At 41.6% G+C, this 13484-nt stretch overlaps 1 protein-coding gene across 1 annotated transcript in view; it reads right to left on the reverse strand.

Moving 5' to 3' along the window:
• Nucleotides 1-454: 454 nt before the first annotated feature.
• Nucleotides 455-13484, reverse strand: part of PROC (protein C, inactivator of coagulation factors Va and VIIIa) — an 84233-nt gene continuing 71203 nt past the window's right edge. The window contains exons 5-8 of the mRNA XM_069066858.1: nt 12338-12478; nt 7786-7898; nt 6210-6327; nt 455-1666 (exon numbers count right to left, since the gene is read on the reverse strand). Of these exons, the coding sequence (XP_068922959.1) occupies nt 1086-1666; nt 6210-6327; nt 7786-7898; nt 12338-12478 (953 nt within the window). The 3' untranslated portion in view covers nt 455-1085. The remainder of the gene's footprint in view (nt 1667-6209; nt 6328-7785; nt 7899-12337; nt 12479-13484) is intronic.

The raw sequence follows: 13484 nt of genomic DNA on the forward strand, positions 1-13484 counted from the left end.
CTGAGGTTGCCTCTAGTCTATTCTGTATGTATCTTGTACATGTTGCCTCTCCCATTAAAAGGTGAACTTCTTAAAAGCAGGGACTGCTAGTTATTAGCACAGTGTTTGGTACATAATTAGCTCTTAATAAATGCTTGTGTAGTTGATTGATAGAGCCAAGATTTGAATCCAAGTCTTTTGACTCAAACTATAGGAATCTTTTAAAAAAATAAATAATAACTGTCTCTTAATTTACTTGACTCTAATGTCAGAGTTATGTATGATATGGTATTCCCTTAAACTAGAGTCTAAATAATGTACTTTGTCAATTTATAATTATTTATATATTCTAGCCATCAGATTTAGAACTCAAAGGGACCTCAGAAATAATCTTGTTCGATCCAGTCATTTTACAGATGAGGAAACTGAGGTCTGGAGAAGTGAAATCATTCTCCCACTTTCACATAGGTAGAAATTTGTAGAGTTCAGCATGAAAATCTAGGTCATCCAAACACCAAATCCAATGCTCCTCACGCCACCTCATTCTGTTTTCCATCAATAAAGCATTCATGAAGCTTAATTAATGAATAATATTTATTATTATCCAACTATCTTCCAGGCACTGTGTTGGGGATACAAATAAAGGCAAAAACACAAAAACAGTCTCTGCCCTCAAGGAGCTTACATACTAATGGAGGGCTCCTTGGGAGGTGACAGCATGTAAATAATAGAGACAATAAGATACATAGAGAATAGCAGGAAGGAAACCTTGAAATGGAAGGCTCCTATGAAGGGAAGGACCAAAAAAGGCCCCCTGCAGGATGTGGCAAAGTAAAAGGCACTGTCTGGAGATGTTGCATGTGTAGGTAGATGCTGTCTGCCATGTCTAGATGGAAATGGGCTCGATAAGAGGTAGGTCCGTGCCCTCTATGCTATAGGGCATCTCCGTTCCATCCGTAATAGGTGCTTAATAGCTATCACAGCCTGAGGGAAAAACGAGGACACACAGAAGGGTGGGTGTGGGCAAGCTCTGCACTCTGTCTAATGCAGTGGTCGACTCCATCTCTCACTGTGGGCTCTGAACTCCACTGAGTCCTTCAGGAGACTTAAGATGCTGAGTTACTCTTTGACAATAGTTCTTTTGCTTTGATGTGGCCGTGTATCCAGTGGAGATATCGGCTGACTTTAGTGTAGATGCCAAAGTTGTTGGGTCGCCCACAGCCCTCTCCCCAGCTCACCAGGCCCACTAGGAACCATGTGCCCCGGAATTCAGTGACCATGGGCCCGCCACTGTCCCCTTCACAAGCATCCCGGCTGTCGCCAAGGATTCCTGCACAGAGCATGTTCTCTGAGACGCTGTTTTGCATGGCTTGAGAGCATTCATCATAAGAGGCCAGGGGGATTCTGATGAACCTGAGGACATAGGTGCGGTTCTTGGACTCTTCAAACTGACGGCCCCAGCCTGTTACCACCGTTTCCCTCCCCACCTTCATGAGCTCTCGATGGGCCAGTCCCAAGTTGGGAAGGCAGATGGGTAGGATGTATTTGGAGAAGATAACAGGCCTGTCCAGGTAGAGCAGAGCAATGTCATTATCTGAGGTACTTTTGGTATAGTTTGGGTGCACAATAGCTTTCTGTATGTTAAAATCCATCTCTGAATTCTCAGACCGCCGGATGTTGTATTCACCTGGCATAAGGCGGGGTGGGGGGGGGGGGTGAGGGGACAGAGAGAAAGTGAGAGAGAGAGAGAGAGAGGGAGGGAAAAAAAAGTAAAAAGGGATTCAGGAACTGTTCTTCCACCTGCATCCTTTCTCCAGGCTTTCTTCTGAAAGCTGGGGAAATGACTATTCCCACAAAGAGAAATAAAGAAGCATGCACTCATACAAGAGGGGGTCCGGGATTAGGGTCTCTGTTCCATATTTTGGCTGTAGTTTGGAGTAGTGGGGAAAGTGCTGGATTTATAGTCTGAAGGTCAGGGTTTACATTCAGATTCTGCTATTCACTAGTTGGACAACCTTGGGCGATTCAGTTATGCTCTATGGATCTCAGTTTTCTCTTCTGGGAAAAAAAAGAAGCTTGGCCTAGAAGGTGTCAAACTCAAACAGAAGCAGATTCCAGTGGCCTCATATTGCCTTAGAAAACCACAAACTGACATTATCTATGCTGTGTTGTATTCATTTTGTTAAACATTTCACAGTTATAGTTTAGTCTGGTTACTGCACTAGGGAGTTTCGTGGATTGCATGCTGCACACAAGTATTGAGTCGGACACTTCGGAATGATCTCTTGGGCTCCTCCCACCTCTCAATCTTACAAACATCTAGGTAGAGTAGTAAGATAGGGTGCTGGACCTAAAGTCAGGAAAACCTGCGTTCAAATCGAGGCTCAGACACTGCCTAACTCTGTAACTTGGAAAATCACTTCTCAGTCCTTACTGCCTCAGTTTCCTCATCTGCAAAATGGAGATGGTAAGAAAAGAACCTACCTTCCAGGGTTATTATAAAGGGGAAAAATGAGACAATGTTTGTAAAGTGCTTTGGAAACCTCAGGTGCTTTATAAACGTTAGCTCTTATGAATCTCTCCATAAGCATACACAAAGAGGGTCATCCTTATGTTTAGGTTGAGTGGGTGTTCGATTAATTCATTCAAGTATTAACAAAGCACCTATCATATATGCTAGTCACTGGGAGTAGGAAGACAGATACAGAAACCATCCCTGCCCTCCAGAAGCTTATATTGGATTGGGCAGGAAAGAACATGACCACGCATAAGAAAATACAAAGTATTTGTATAAGTAGATATGCATATATAATAAAGTATAAATATAAGTAAATATAAAATATAGTTGTAGGAGAAGAATGCTAACAGTTAAGTGAGGGGAGGATTGAAGATCAGAATGAGCTTCGTGTAGGAGGGAGTACCTGAGCTGAGCCTAGAAGGAATCTAGGGCTTCCAAGAGATAGACCTGGGGAAGAGCATTCCAGGCATAAGGCACAGCCTGAGCCAAGGCAAACAGATGGAAAATCAAGTAGGAGGAACCCAATGGACCGATGTAAACTGCAGCAGGAAAGCCCCATCACCTAAATGTTTACCACTTGCTAGAACATCACAATGCCTGAAAATTCATCATTGTAGATCCATTTATTTGAGTTAAGGAGGCATCTCCCAAACTATAATCTGCAGAATCCTGTTATCATACATAATGAGAATAAGGCTTCTCTGGAAGAATTTCAGTCCTAACAATATTTCCTCTATTATGTGGAGTAATTCATTCAAATGTAAATATGCTTAAATTTCCCCCAACTCTCTTTACCCTGGTGATATCCAAGTCAGTTAGACCTGTGGGTCAATCAGCAAATTCCAAAACACAAAATAGAGAAACAAACTAACGTGGACTGTACTAAATCATTGTCTTTCCAAGTATAGCCTCTTTTAAAATCTAAATATTCCTAGGAGGTTAACACAGCCAGAGATCAATAATTAACATCTTATTGTGAATTAGTTTAGCAGATTTTTGAAATCAGCACACTGAGCAAATGGGAGTCCTGATGGGGAGTGAGCTAAGGAGATGATTTTGGAGCACAGCCATTCACTCTCCATGGAGGGCAGGCATAAGAGGCCCACTAGGCCTCTGGAAGGAACAATACCAAGAGTGAGGTTCAAAAGAACAAACTGTGAATGGCCATGAACTTCTATAGCGGGTTTTGTCTGGAGGGTTTATTTGGCATGTACTTCTACACCGCCTTGTACTGGTACTTTCTGCATGAAGGTATTCCTAATCTCCCAAATTTACAGCACTGGTCTCCTCAAGGCCAATTCTAATCTGATTACCTTTCTATTACCCAGAGGGCCCAAAAGAGTGTGCCATGAATAATGAGGGTTCAGTAAGTGTTTGGCTGACACATTTGGCATCCTAGAGGTGAAATGTGCTTGATGCCATTACTTCATCTCCCCCTCCTTTTCCTGCAGGGCAAACTTTAGTTCAAGGAATTCAAAGGATGGGAGGAATGAATCACTCCCACAAACCCTCACTTTCCATGCCTCCTCTGTGCTGTAATGGAAAGAACAGTGAATTTAGAGCCGGGAGACCTGGGTTCCAATCTCTGGCCTGCCAGTTATTACCTGGGAGACACTGGATAAATCCCTGAGCCCCTCGACACCTGTTCTAGATCACCTTTTACAATCCGTGGTTACAGCTCTAAATCAGATCGTCTTTTTTGAGCTGCTTATCTCAGGAAAGCAATAACAGTAACCCAGACTAGCATTCTCCTTATAGATTATCTGGATTATAGTAGATTTGGACAGTGGGGAATCATTATATTTCATGGAAGGACACTGAATCAAAGATTGAAAACCTTAGAGCTCAAATCCATTTCCTTGATTTTCTAGATGAGGAAGCTGAGGTCTAAAGAAATTAAACTGAATCCCCGTGTTTGCACAGGTAGTTGCAAAGTCAGGGCTAGAACCCATGTCTCTTGGCATCCAGTCCAGTCAGTACCCCTTCCATAATAACACATTGCCTCTTATTATTTCACTCACAATTTTCCCATGTAGGAACTATTAAATCCTTTTATAATGGAGCCCTCCTGTGTTTTTTTTTCCCCTTGTTCTCTAATGGTGGCAAAAAATGCTGGTCTGGGAAGCAGAGAACCTGGCTTCTGCCCAGCTCTGACACTTAGTTATTTGTGCAACCTCTTGGACCCTCAATCTGAAAAATGAGATGGTTGGACTCAATGACCTCTCAAGTCCTTTCTGGTTCTAATTCCATGAGCCTGTGGGCCACTGGCAGTATAGTGAAAAGGGTCCCAGATTTTGAATAAAAAAAGACCTGGGTTCTGCTACCTATATGACCTTGGACAAGTCACTTCCTTCTCTGGGTCTTAGCTTCCTGTCTATAAAATGAAAGGAGTGGACTAGATGATATCTAAAATTCCTTCCAGCTCTAACCCTATGACTCCATGACAGTGTGTGATCCGTTCACTTTCACAGGGTCCCTGGTAGGGGGATTGTTCCCATTGCCACCATCCTAACTCACATTTGTCTAGCTCTTCACACTTGACAAAGCCTGTTCTGATCCTTACAATAGCCCTTGAAGAAGTCATTGTAGAAAAATGACTATTTTTTCCCCATTTTATTGAAGAGGAAACTAAAGGTACACAGAGCATGAGGGCTGAGGATTTAGCAATAAAGAAATCACTTATCCCCTTGGAGAGAGCAGTTTCAACCATGTTGGTGAGGATGAAATCCAGATTTCAGGGGGTCAAAATGTGACCAAGAAGTAAGAAAGTGGAGGCAATGACTATTGATATTTTTAGCTACAAAATGGAAGTCTAACATCTGACAGAGCATTCCGCCACCTCAACGTTCAATATTTCAACATAAGGGATTATATACATATATGGGCAGGTATTATTACGATTACCATTTTACATGGGAAACCTAGATCTTAGAAAAATTTAAGTGCCTCAGGTCACAAAACTAGTAAATGGCAATCTGAACTAGAACCTAGATTTTTTGTCTTTGGTCTGGCTTCCTTTCTCTTACCCCACAAGGGTAATGTGTGACAATACAAATTGGCTACATGGATGGTAAGTGCTACAAAATTCAGACACCTCATTCTCACTTCAAGTCCCATGTTCTTTTCATTATGTCACACTACTATTTCATAGAGGAGGATACTGCCAGAAGACACTTGTGTAACTAGACAAGGTAGCATCTGGAGACCACACAGTTAGCTAGGGCAAAGTCAAAAGCACAACTCAGATGGCTTCATGCCCTTCTTCTTGCCTCTGGAAACTCAGTGTGACTCAGATTCAGTCACCCTTCCTTGATGAACTGCTAGCCTTGGTCTGGATCCTAGTGAATCCTTTTCAAGAACGGACTACTTCTTCAGTTAGCTGGGCATCTATACAAAAACTCAAACCACTGCTGCTTCCTTTCCCCCAATTTCAACAAAAATAGAAATAGTTCAGATTTCCAGGGAAAGTCTCAGAAAAAATGACTAATTATCTCTTCAGTAGTTGTCTGACTTTGGAGACACAGGGTGTCACAGGGACATAGATGTTTCTAAGCATTCATGGAGAATCCTAGAAGTAAGTGAAAAAGAACCTAGAATACTCCCTTAAATATCAGATATTCTGATGGAACATGATTGAGTATTTCCCAATCTCTTCCGTCCCCCAGACCTGCCTTTACCACCACAAGTAGAGAGGCATGTGTGATTTCCTTACCAAGTCTTACTATAAGGTATTTTGGATGTTCCACACAGTGGGCTGCAGTCAGCACCCAGGAAGAATGAATAAGAACACCCCCACACTTTAACTTTGCCTTGGAGTCCAACAGTATCACCTGAAACAAAGAGTTCATAGGATTCAGAGACGGAAAGAATGCTAGGGATAGTTTACCCAGTCATTGGCAGATGAGAAAAAGTGAAGCTATTTTGTCTTTGATGAATATGATCAGCTTCATTGAGTAACTGATTTGGGGGTGAAATTCAGTTTGCTTTAATTTTTAGCTTTTTATATTCTAGTTCTGTTATTCCTCATCTTTGACACATGATGTTTTTCTCCTTGGATACTTACAAAACAATCTACTTGTCCTTATAATCTTGGAGCTTGATGATGATGTGTTTAAGTGGGTTGAATTTGTGGTTGACCCCTTTGAGCATTGTCTGAGTTTCTATGTTGTCTGTTCCTTAAAAAAAAATCATTCCTGGAACATATTCTTATACTCTTTCTTTTTAGGGGGCATTAATAATTTAACACTTAAGTTGTCACTCTGAGTTTTGTTACACCCACCCCACCCCCCACCAGATCCATTACTTTTGTTTCCAAAACTTCCAAACATTCTTCTAGAGGAATAGTTTTGGAACTTGTACATTCTGTCCTCTAGAAAAATTATTTCTGTTTCTCAGTGAACCTATTGTTTTACATACACTACATATATCCCCAAAATGTCAAATTTCATAATTTCATCTTCATCTTTTAAAGAACTTTATCTTTGATAATTTTGATAATTTCACTTATTTCTTTATCTTCTTCAGTATGCTTATTCACAGTAATATGTCTTGCAATAGCTCCATCTCCATTTCTAGGGGCTATCATTGATGCTAATTAATACTTCTGTTGAGGTGAGATTTATCAATCCCCTCTCTCCATACTTGACTCAAATTTCCAAATGCTTTCTAGACATCTCTGTCTGGATATCGCCATGAATTCAATATGTTCTAAACTAAGAGCATCAAGTCACCAGGCAGAAGCGATTTTTCTGTATAACTCTTATCTCTATATGTATCCAACTTGTATGCTTATTTCATTCCTTAGCACTGTAAGACCCACAAGGGTATAGACTATTTTATTCATGTTGTCCCTACAGGGTATTAGGCAGTATTATACCAGGTCGTGAAGTGGATAGAGCCCTGGACCTGCTTCCTTGTCTGTAAAATGGGGATGGTAGAACTTACCTCCCAGGATTGTTGTGAGGATAAAATTAGATAATATTTTTTAAACTGAGATAATATTTGTAAAGTTCTTTGCAAACTTTAAAGTGCTGTTAAATGTTAGCTATGATTGTAGTAGTAGTAATAGTAGTGGTAGTGGTAGTGGTAGTGGTAGTGGTAATGATAGTAGTAGTGGTAGTGGTAGTGATAGTGGTAGTGGTAGTGGTAGTGGAGGTGGTAGTGGTAGTGGTAGTGGTAGTAGTAGTGGTAGTGGTAGTGGTAGTAGTAGTAAAAACTTGAGAAATTTTTAAATAAATGAACAAATGAATGGTAGTTATAATCCTGAATGGAGATGTGTTCCTTCTTACCTGCCATGGGCTGTCACCTTTATTGGATGGCTTCCCCCCTAAAATTCGAATTTGCATTTCTTCAAAATCTGACATCGGGTAATTCACTTTTGGTTTCCCACATGGAAAATTGCCTAAAAAATGAGGGGACAATGTCAGTGAGAAATCAAATAGTCGAACTACTCTGCCACAAAAAGTCCTTTATAGAGACATTTGGCCAGGCTAAGATCCTTCCATCTGTCATAGTCACCTTCTTCCCACAGATTTACTGGTGATATTGCCGTAGTTGTGTGACCTTGGGTAAAATACACCCTCCACTTCCTCATTTGGATTGGGGGTCTCTAAAGTCCTTTCCAATTCTAATATTTTATGACTGTGACTATTTCTCTATAGAGATCAGTCAGTTAGCCAACAGTAAGCTCTTTAGTTAATAAAAAATAAAAGCTACTGTATGCCCCGCTCTATGTTAGGTACTGTGGGGAATATTGGATTAGTCTTGGTCCTTGACCTGAACGAATTTACAATCACAACACATAATATATATGAAAATTAGAGAACAATTAAGTCCCTGGATTATATACTTGGGATAAAGTACCTAGATAATGTGGCAAGAATTGTTAAATGCTAGAGAAGAACAATGGTGGCTAGAGTGGTCTGGGAAGGCTTCATGAAAGAGTTAAGATTTGAAACAAGTTTTCAAGGGAAATGTGGAAGGGTTTAGCTAAGAGGAGAAGCAGGAAGAGCTGCTGAGCATGGGAAGTAGTCCCTACAGAGGCTGAAGAAGAGCAGGAATGTGTCTTAAAGACAATTGTGCTTAAGTCGAAGGGATGCTCCTTCTGAGATGAAACACCAAAAAAAGAGGGCAGAGAGAAGGTGGGCCATTCAAAATTCCTATTCCATTCCTGTTTCCTTTGTCCTAGAAATAGTAGGATGACAATAACTAACAGGGATTTGATATCCAAGGCAAATCAAGAAATATCTAGTGAACACATTATTGTCCTTGAAGAATTCTAGTCACTCTGTCCAGGTAAAAGAACTGACAGGTTCTGAGCTCTGTCACTGATGTTTGAAAGGCCATGGCAAATGAGTGATGGAGAAGGTAAATGTCCTGATTTTTTTTTAAAAGGAAGAGAGCAGAATCAGAAAATTGTAGGCACTGAGCTTACATTGGATTCCCAGAAAATTTTAGTGTAATGGGAAATAAATGGCAGCATTTATCCCCTCCCCCACAAAAAAAGCATGGGTTTCTCTTCCTAGAGTCCACTGAACTTGTGCCCTGGGCACTTCCAGGAAAATATATGGTTCAATGCTGGAAGGATGTGGTGCCTTGGTATGATGCAGAAAAATCTGGGTAGTCCTCTGGACCTCCCTCTACAGGGAGGTGAAGTGCTGTGTCTTTTAAAAAGGAGAGACAGCTTCTAGCCCACTCTCTTCCTTTCATTTTCCTGGGTGGCAAATTGCTCTCCCTGGGCTCTCTGTGAGAGATAGGGGGTTAGAGATGGGAGAGGTCACCCTTTTCCTCTACCCCAGCAGAAATGGCAAACTGCAAACATATGGCAACTAAAATAGTGTCGGGAGAACTGAGCCTCTATACTTTTTTCTTTCTTTCATGAGTATGAGTGATTAAGTAATCATCCTGAGATGGACACTTCCAGCCTTAGAGTCAGCCTTGTGATTTCAGAGTTCAATGAGAGCTAACTGGCCACAAGAGCAGCTCCAGAACCAGAGAACATGACTAACATCAAGAAGATGAGCTCATCTCCTAAAAGGCTTACAAGACCTGGAGGGGGCTGGTTGTACAGTGCAGAACTGAGGTGAAATGTAAAATGCCTATTTATCAGCTCCTGATTTGTATTCTAATGCTTGTCCTAATCGATGTTACCACTATAATTTAAGTGTTTCAGCCAATGAGCATGTGTGGGGTTTATATTTATTAAAACTATATTATTGTATTTATAAAAATATAAAATTATATTTGTGTAGAAGAAATAAATAGCTGTCCTATACCTAGTTTACATGTACCTTGAGGACACTTCTACTCTCCCCTTGGGGAGACCCTAAACATAAGCCAAACAAGTTTAAGTGGTTTTCCCTGGGATTTTGAGAGGACCATCATAAAGAACCAGAAAACAAAACAAAAGAATATGACTCCTATCTTTGGAGATTAGTTTCTATCAGGACCATGCACATGTAGGAGTCCAGAGTAAAGACAGACCCCCTGAGAGGAAAAACAGAGGGTGAGTGGCCCGGTCTTTTCTTCCTCTTCTGGACCCAATGGCAGCTGGTTTTTATTGCTAACTAAAATGAATCATTAAAGGGACAGTGAGTATCTAGCAAAAGAAGTGCTATGAGAATTGATTGAAGGACTTATGTACATCTAATCTGGAGAAAAGAAGATTCAGGGAACATGGCAACTGTATCCAATTATTTAAAGGGAGGCATTTGAGGAAAGAATTGAATTATTCTGTTTGGCCCCAGAGGGCAGAACCAGAAACAACAGTGGAAGCTACAAAGAGGCACTTTTAGGCTTGACGTCAGCAAAATTTTCTCAGAATTGGAATAACTCAAAAGTGGCACCTTGGAAGGTAGTGCGCTCCCCTTCTTTGGAAGTCTTCAAGTAGGAGGCTGGAAGACCACTTTTCAGGTAAGGGTTAGACTAGAGGAACATTGAGTGCCCTTCCAAGTCTGAAATTCTATAATTTTGTGATACTATTATTCTTTTTGTTTGTTTTTGAGGGCAGAAGGCAAGGCAGTTGGGGTTAAGTGACTTGCTCAAGGTCACATAGCTAGTTAAGTGTGAAGTGTCTGGGGCGGGATTTGAACTCAGGTCCTCCTGACTTCTGGGCTGGTGCTCTATTCACTGTGACACCTAGCTGGCCCCGATATTGCTATTCTTAATCTTACCATTTACATTTCACAGGTGGTCCTCCCCAGAAGCATGGATCTTAATTCATGATTTCATTAGGTCCCTTATATAGAGAGTATAGCCATACCCTCTCTAAGAGGGTATGGCTAATTATAGTAGCAGATGTCCTCATGGTAACGATGGTTATTATAACTCACAGGCTTAGAAACTTTTTGTTTTGCACAATTTTCTCATTTGGCCCTCAAAATATCCCTGTGAGGCAGACAGGGGAAGACATATAATAACAGCTATTGTCTTTATTGTTATTATTCTTCACCTGAAATTGAGGTAGTTGGACTAGTTGACTTTGAAGGTCCCTTCTAGAGCTAAATTTATGATCTTAGATCCATAATACAGAAAAAAGTGACCTAGGCCATGCATGTTAAGGAGCAAAGGAACTTTGAATTGGTAGAGAGATACCCAGAGTACATTTCTCAGAACATCTTGATGATGGTGGGAAAGATTATATTGTGACAATGTGGAAGAAGAAAGGAGGGAAAGAGAAAGAAAGAGGAGATAGTAAGAAAGGAGGAGAGAAATTTTCTTTAAGGAGTGGGGATGGGGATGGGGATGTAGAGTAGTAGGTGGAAGAGAAGAAGGGGTGGGTCAACCAATGGCTAAGGAGCTAGCTATTTGTTGAATGACTGAATGAACTGCCTCATACCAGAATCAAACCCACAACCTTGGCCTCATTGACATAAGATCATAATGACATGACACCTTTATCAAAAGAAGGGAGAGAAGGAAGGGAACAAATAGCATTTATTATGCACCTACTATGTGTCAGGCACCATGCTAACACTTTACAAATGGTTTTTCATTTGAACCTTTATGATCATTGAGAGCTGACAATTCCAAACTCCAATCTCTTATAGGTAAGATTAACATAGCTCCTGTTGTGAAGCAGGGAACCCAGGCACTTGGGCACCTTCAGGCTTGCCCTTAAGGACAAGCAAAGTAGGAGTCCACCTGCATAGTAGACTCTGCTCAACTCCCTGCCAAAATGTCTCCCTCCCCTCCCCCCACCTATCTTTAATACCTGAGATTCCACTATTAGAACTCCCCCCCCCCATCTTTTCGCTTCTAGGGCCTTTAACAAGAGTGAGGGTGCTTCTAGGGGATGTGAACGCATTAATCCAGGGGTTCTCTGCCCCTCTGGCGCTCTGGAGAAGCCTTTGGTCTCCTCAGAAAAATGTTTGTTGCCTGCATTCGTAAATGCAGAAAATGTTAAATTTCAGTTAGTGGTTAGTGCACGTTTCCCATCCAAGTTCATGGACCCCCTTTAATCCATTTATGGGGGATGATAACCCCAGGTTAAGAATTCCTGCCTAGGTCATTATGGGCTATCACCTTAGCATGGACTGTTTGACAACCAGTTGAGAATAAGTTCCTAAAGGAACAGGAAGGAAGACGAGGGCCAGAACAGAGGAGAAGAGAAGAAGAAGGCCAACGGCAAACACACTTCACTGACTTCTCATTTGCTTGGTCTGGCCTTCAGTGGAGTGACATATTTATACAGTGATGGAGCCAATAATTATAACTAGTTCTCGCCATGATTCATCTATCGTGATCCAGCTGGGCCTCGGTCTTCTCTTTTTTTGTCTGAGTAAAAGGCCCCCGGTATTCTCCCTCTGGTTTCCCCATGGTCATTTCTGGCTCCCCACTCACCAACAGGTTTACACTCCTTGGGGTCATCACTCTCCTGATATCCAGGGGCACAGCTGCAGTAGCGTTGCTGATTCTTGAAGTCTTCAGTGCAGTAGTGAACACAGCCACCATTGTTCATAGAGCAGTTGGTATGGCTCACCTCTGGGGCAGGATGGAATGTATTCAATCAGGGTCTGGAGCTTCGCAACACTCAGAAATGGGAGTGGTTATGGGGGGAGAAAAGAAAAGAGAAAGCAGCTTTTTACCCCTAATCTCCAATCCTGAACTATCCCTGAGGGGCATACATTGATAAATACAACTTCTCACAACTAGAAAAATGTCCTTCCAATGCTGGTCCTCCTGGGAAGCTCATGGAAAGCCTATGCCAAGGAAAGAATCTAATTCTCAGTTGAATTCAATGAGCACCATATAGCAGCATGAATACTGGTCTGAGAACCAGAGGATCTGAGTTCAAATCCTACCTCAGATGCTTGCTATCTGTGTGATTTGGGGGCAAATTTTGTACCCTTCCTGGGCCTCAGTTTCCTTATCTGTAAAGAGGGGGGTTGGAATAGGTGTCATCTGAGCTTCCTTCTAGCTCTAAGCACAGGTTTTTAGCCTGGGATCCACTGACAGCCCCCCATGAACATATTTCAGGGGGTCTGTGAGCTTGAATGGGGGGTGTCTATTATATCTTTATTTTCCTTCACCTTTAATCGAAATACAGTATTTTCTTCAATTCTTTTAAAACAGTAGCCTAAGAAGGATTCTATAGGCCGAAAAGGTTAAGAATCCCTGCTGGAAGGCTGTGAGCCGATGAAAGAGCCTACTTCTCAATTCAACAAGCACCATGAGGACAAAGGGTTGAATTTAGAGCCAGAGACCTGGGCTGGAATCCTCGTTTTTATCATCTGCTACCTGTGTGACCTCAAACAATTCACCTCCCCTCTCTGGGCCTCAGTTTTATCTGTGAAATGAGAGGGTTTCATGAGATGACTTATAAGGTACCTTCCAGCTCTAAACCCCAAGATCTTTTCCTACATTTATAAAGTACCTACTGTGTTATCACTGGGTTACCAAGTTCTTGTCCTCAAGAAGCTTGCGTTCTATTTAGCTACTCTGATCAACCTCCATCACTAACGTACAGTCTGTGCCCCAGTCGAGCTTG

This window comes from Petaurus breviceps, unplaced genomic scaffold (genome assembly GCF_028583685.1).
Source record: "Petaurus breviceps papuanus isolate PSGF00001 unplaced genomic scaffold, PetGlider_PUasm1.0 90731, whole genome shotgun sequence".
In the NCBI taxonomy this organism is placed as follows: domain Eukaryota; kingdom Metazoa; phylum Chordata; class Mammalia; order Diprotodontia; family Petauridae; genus Petaurus; species Petaurus breviceps.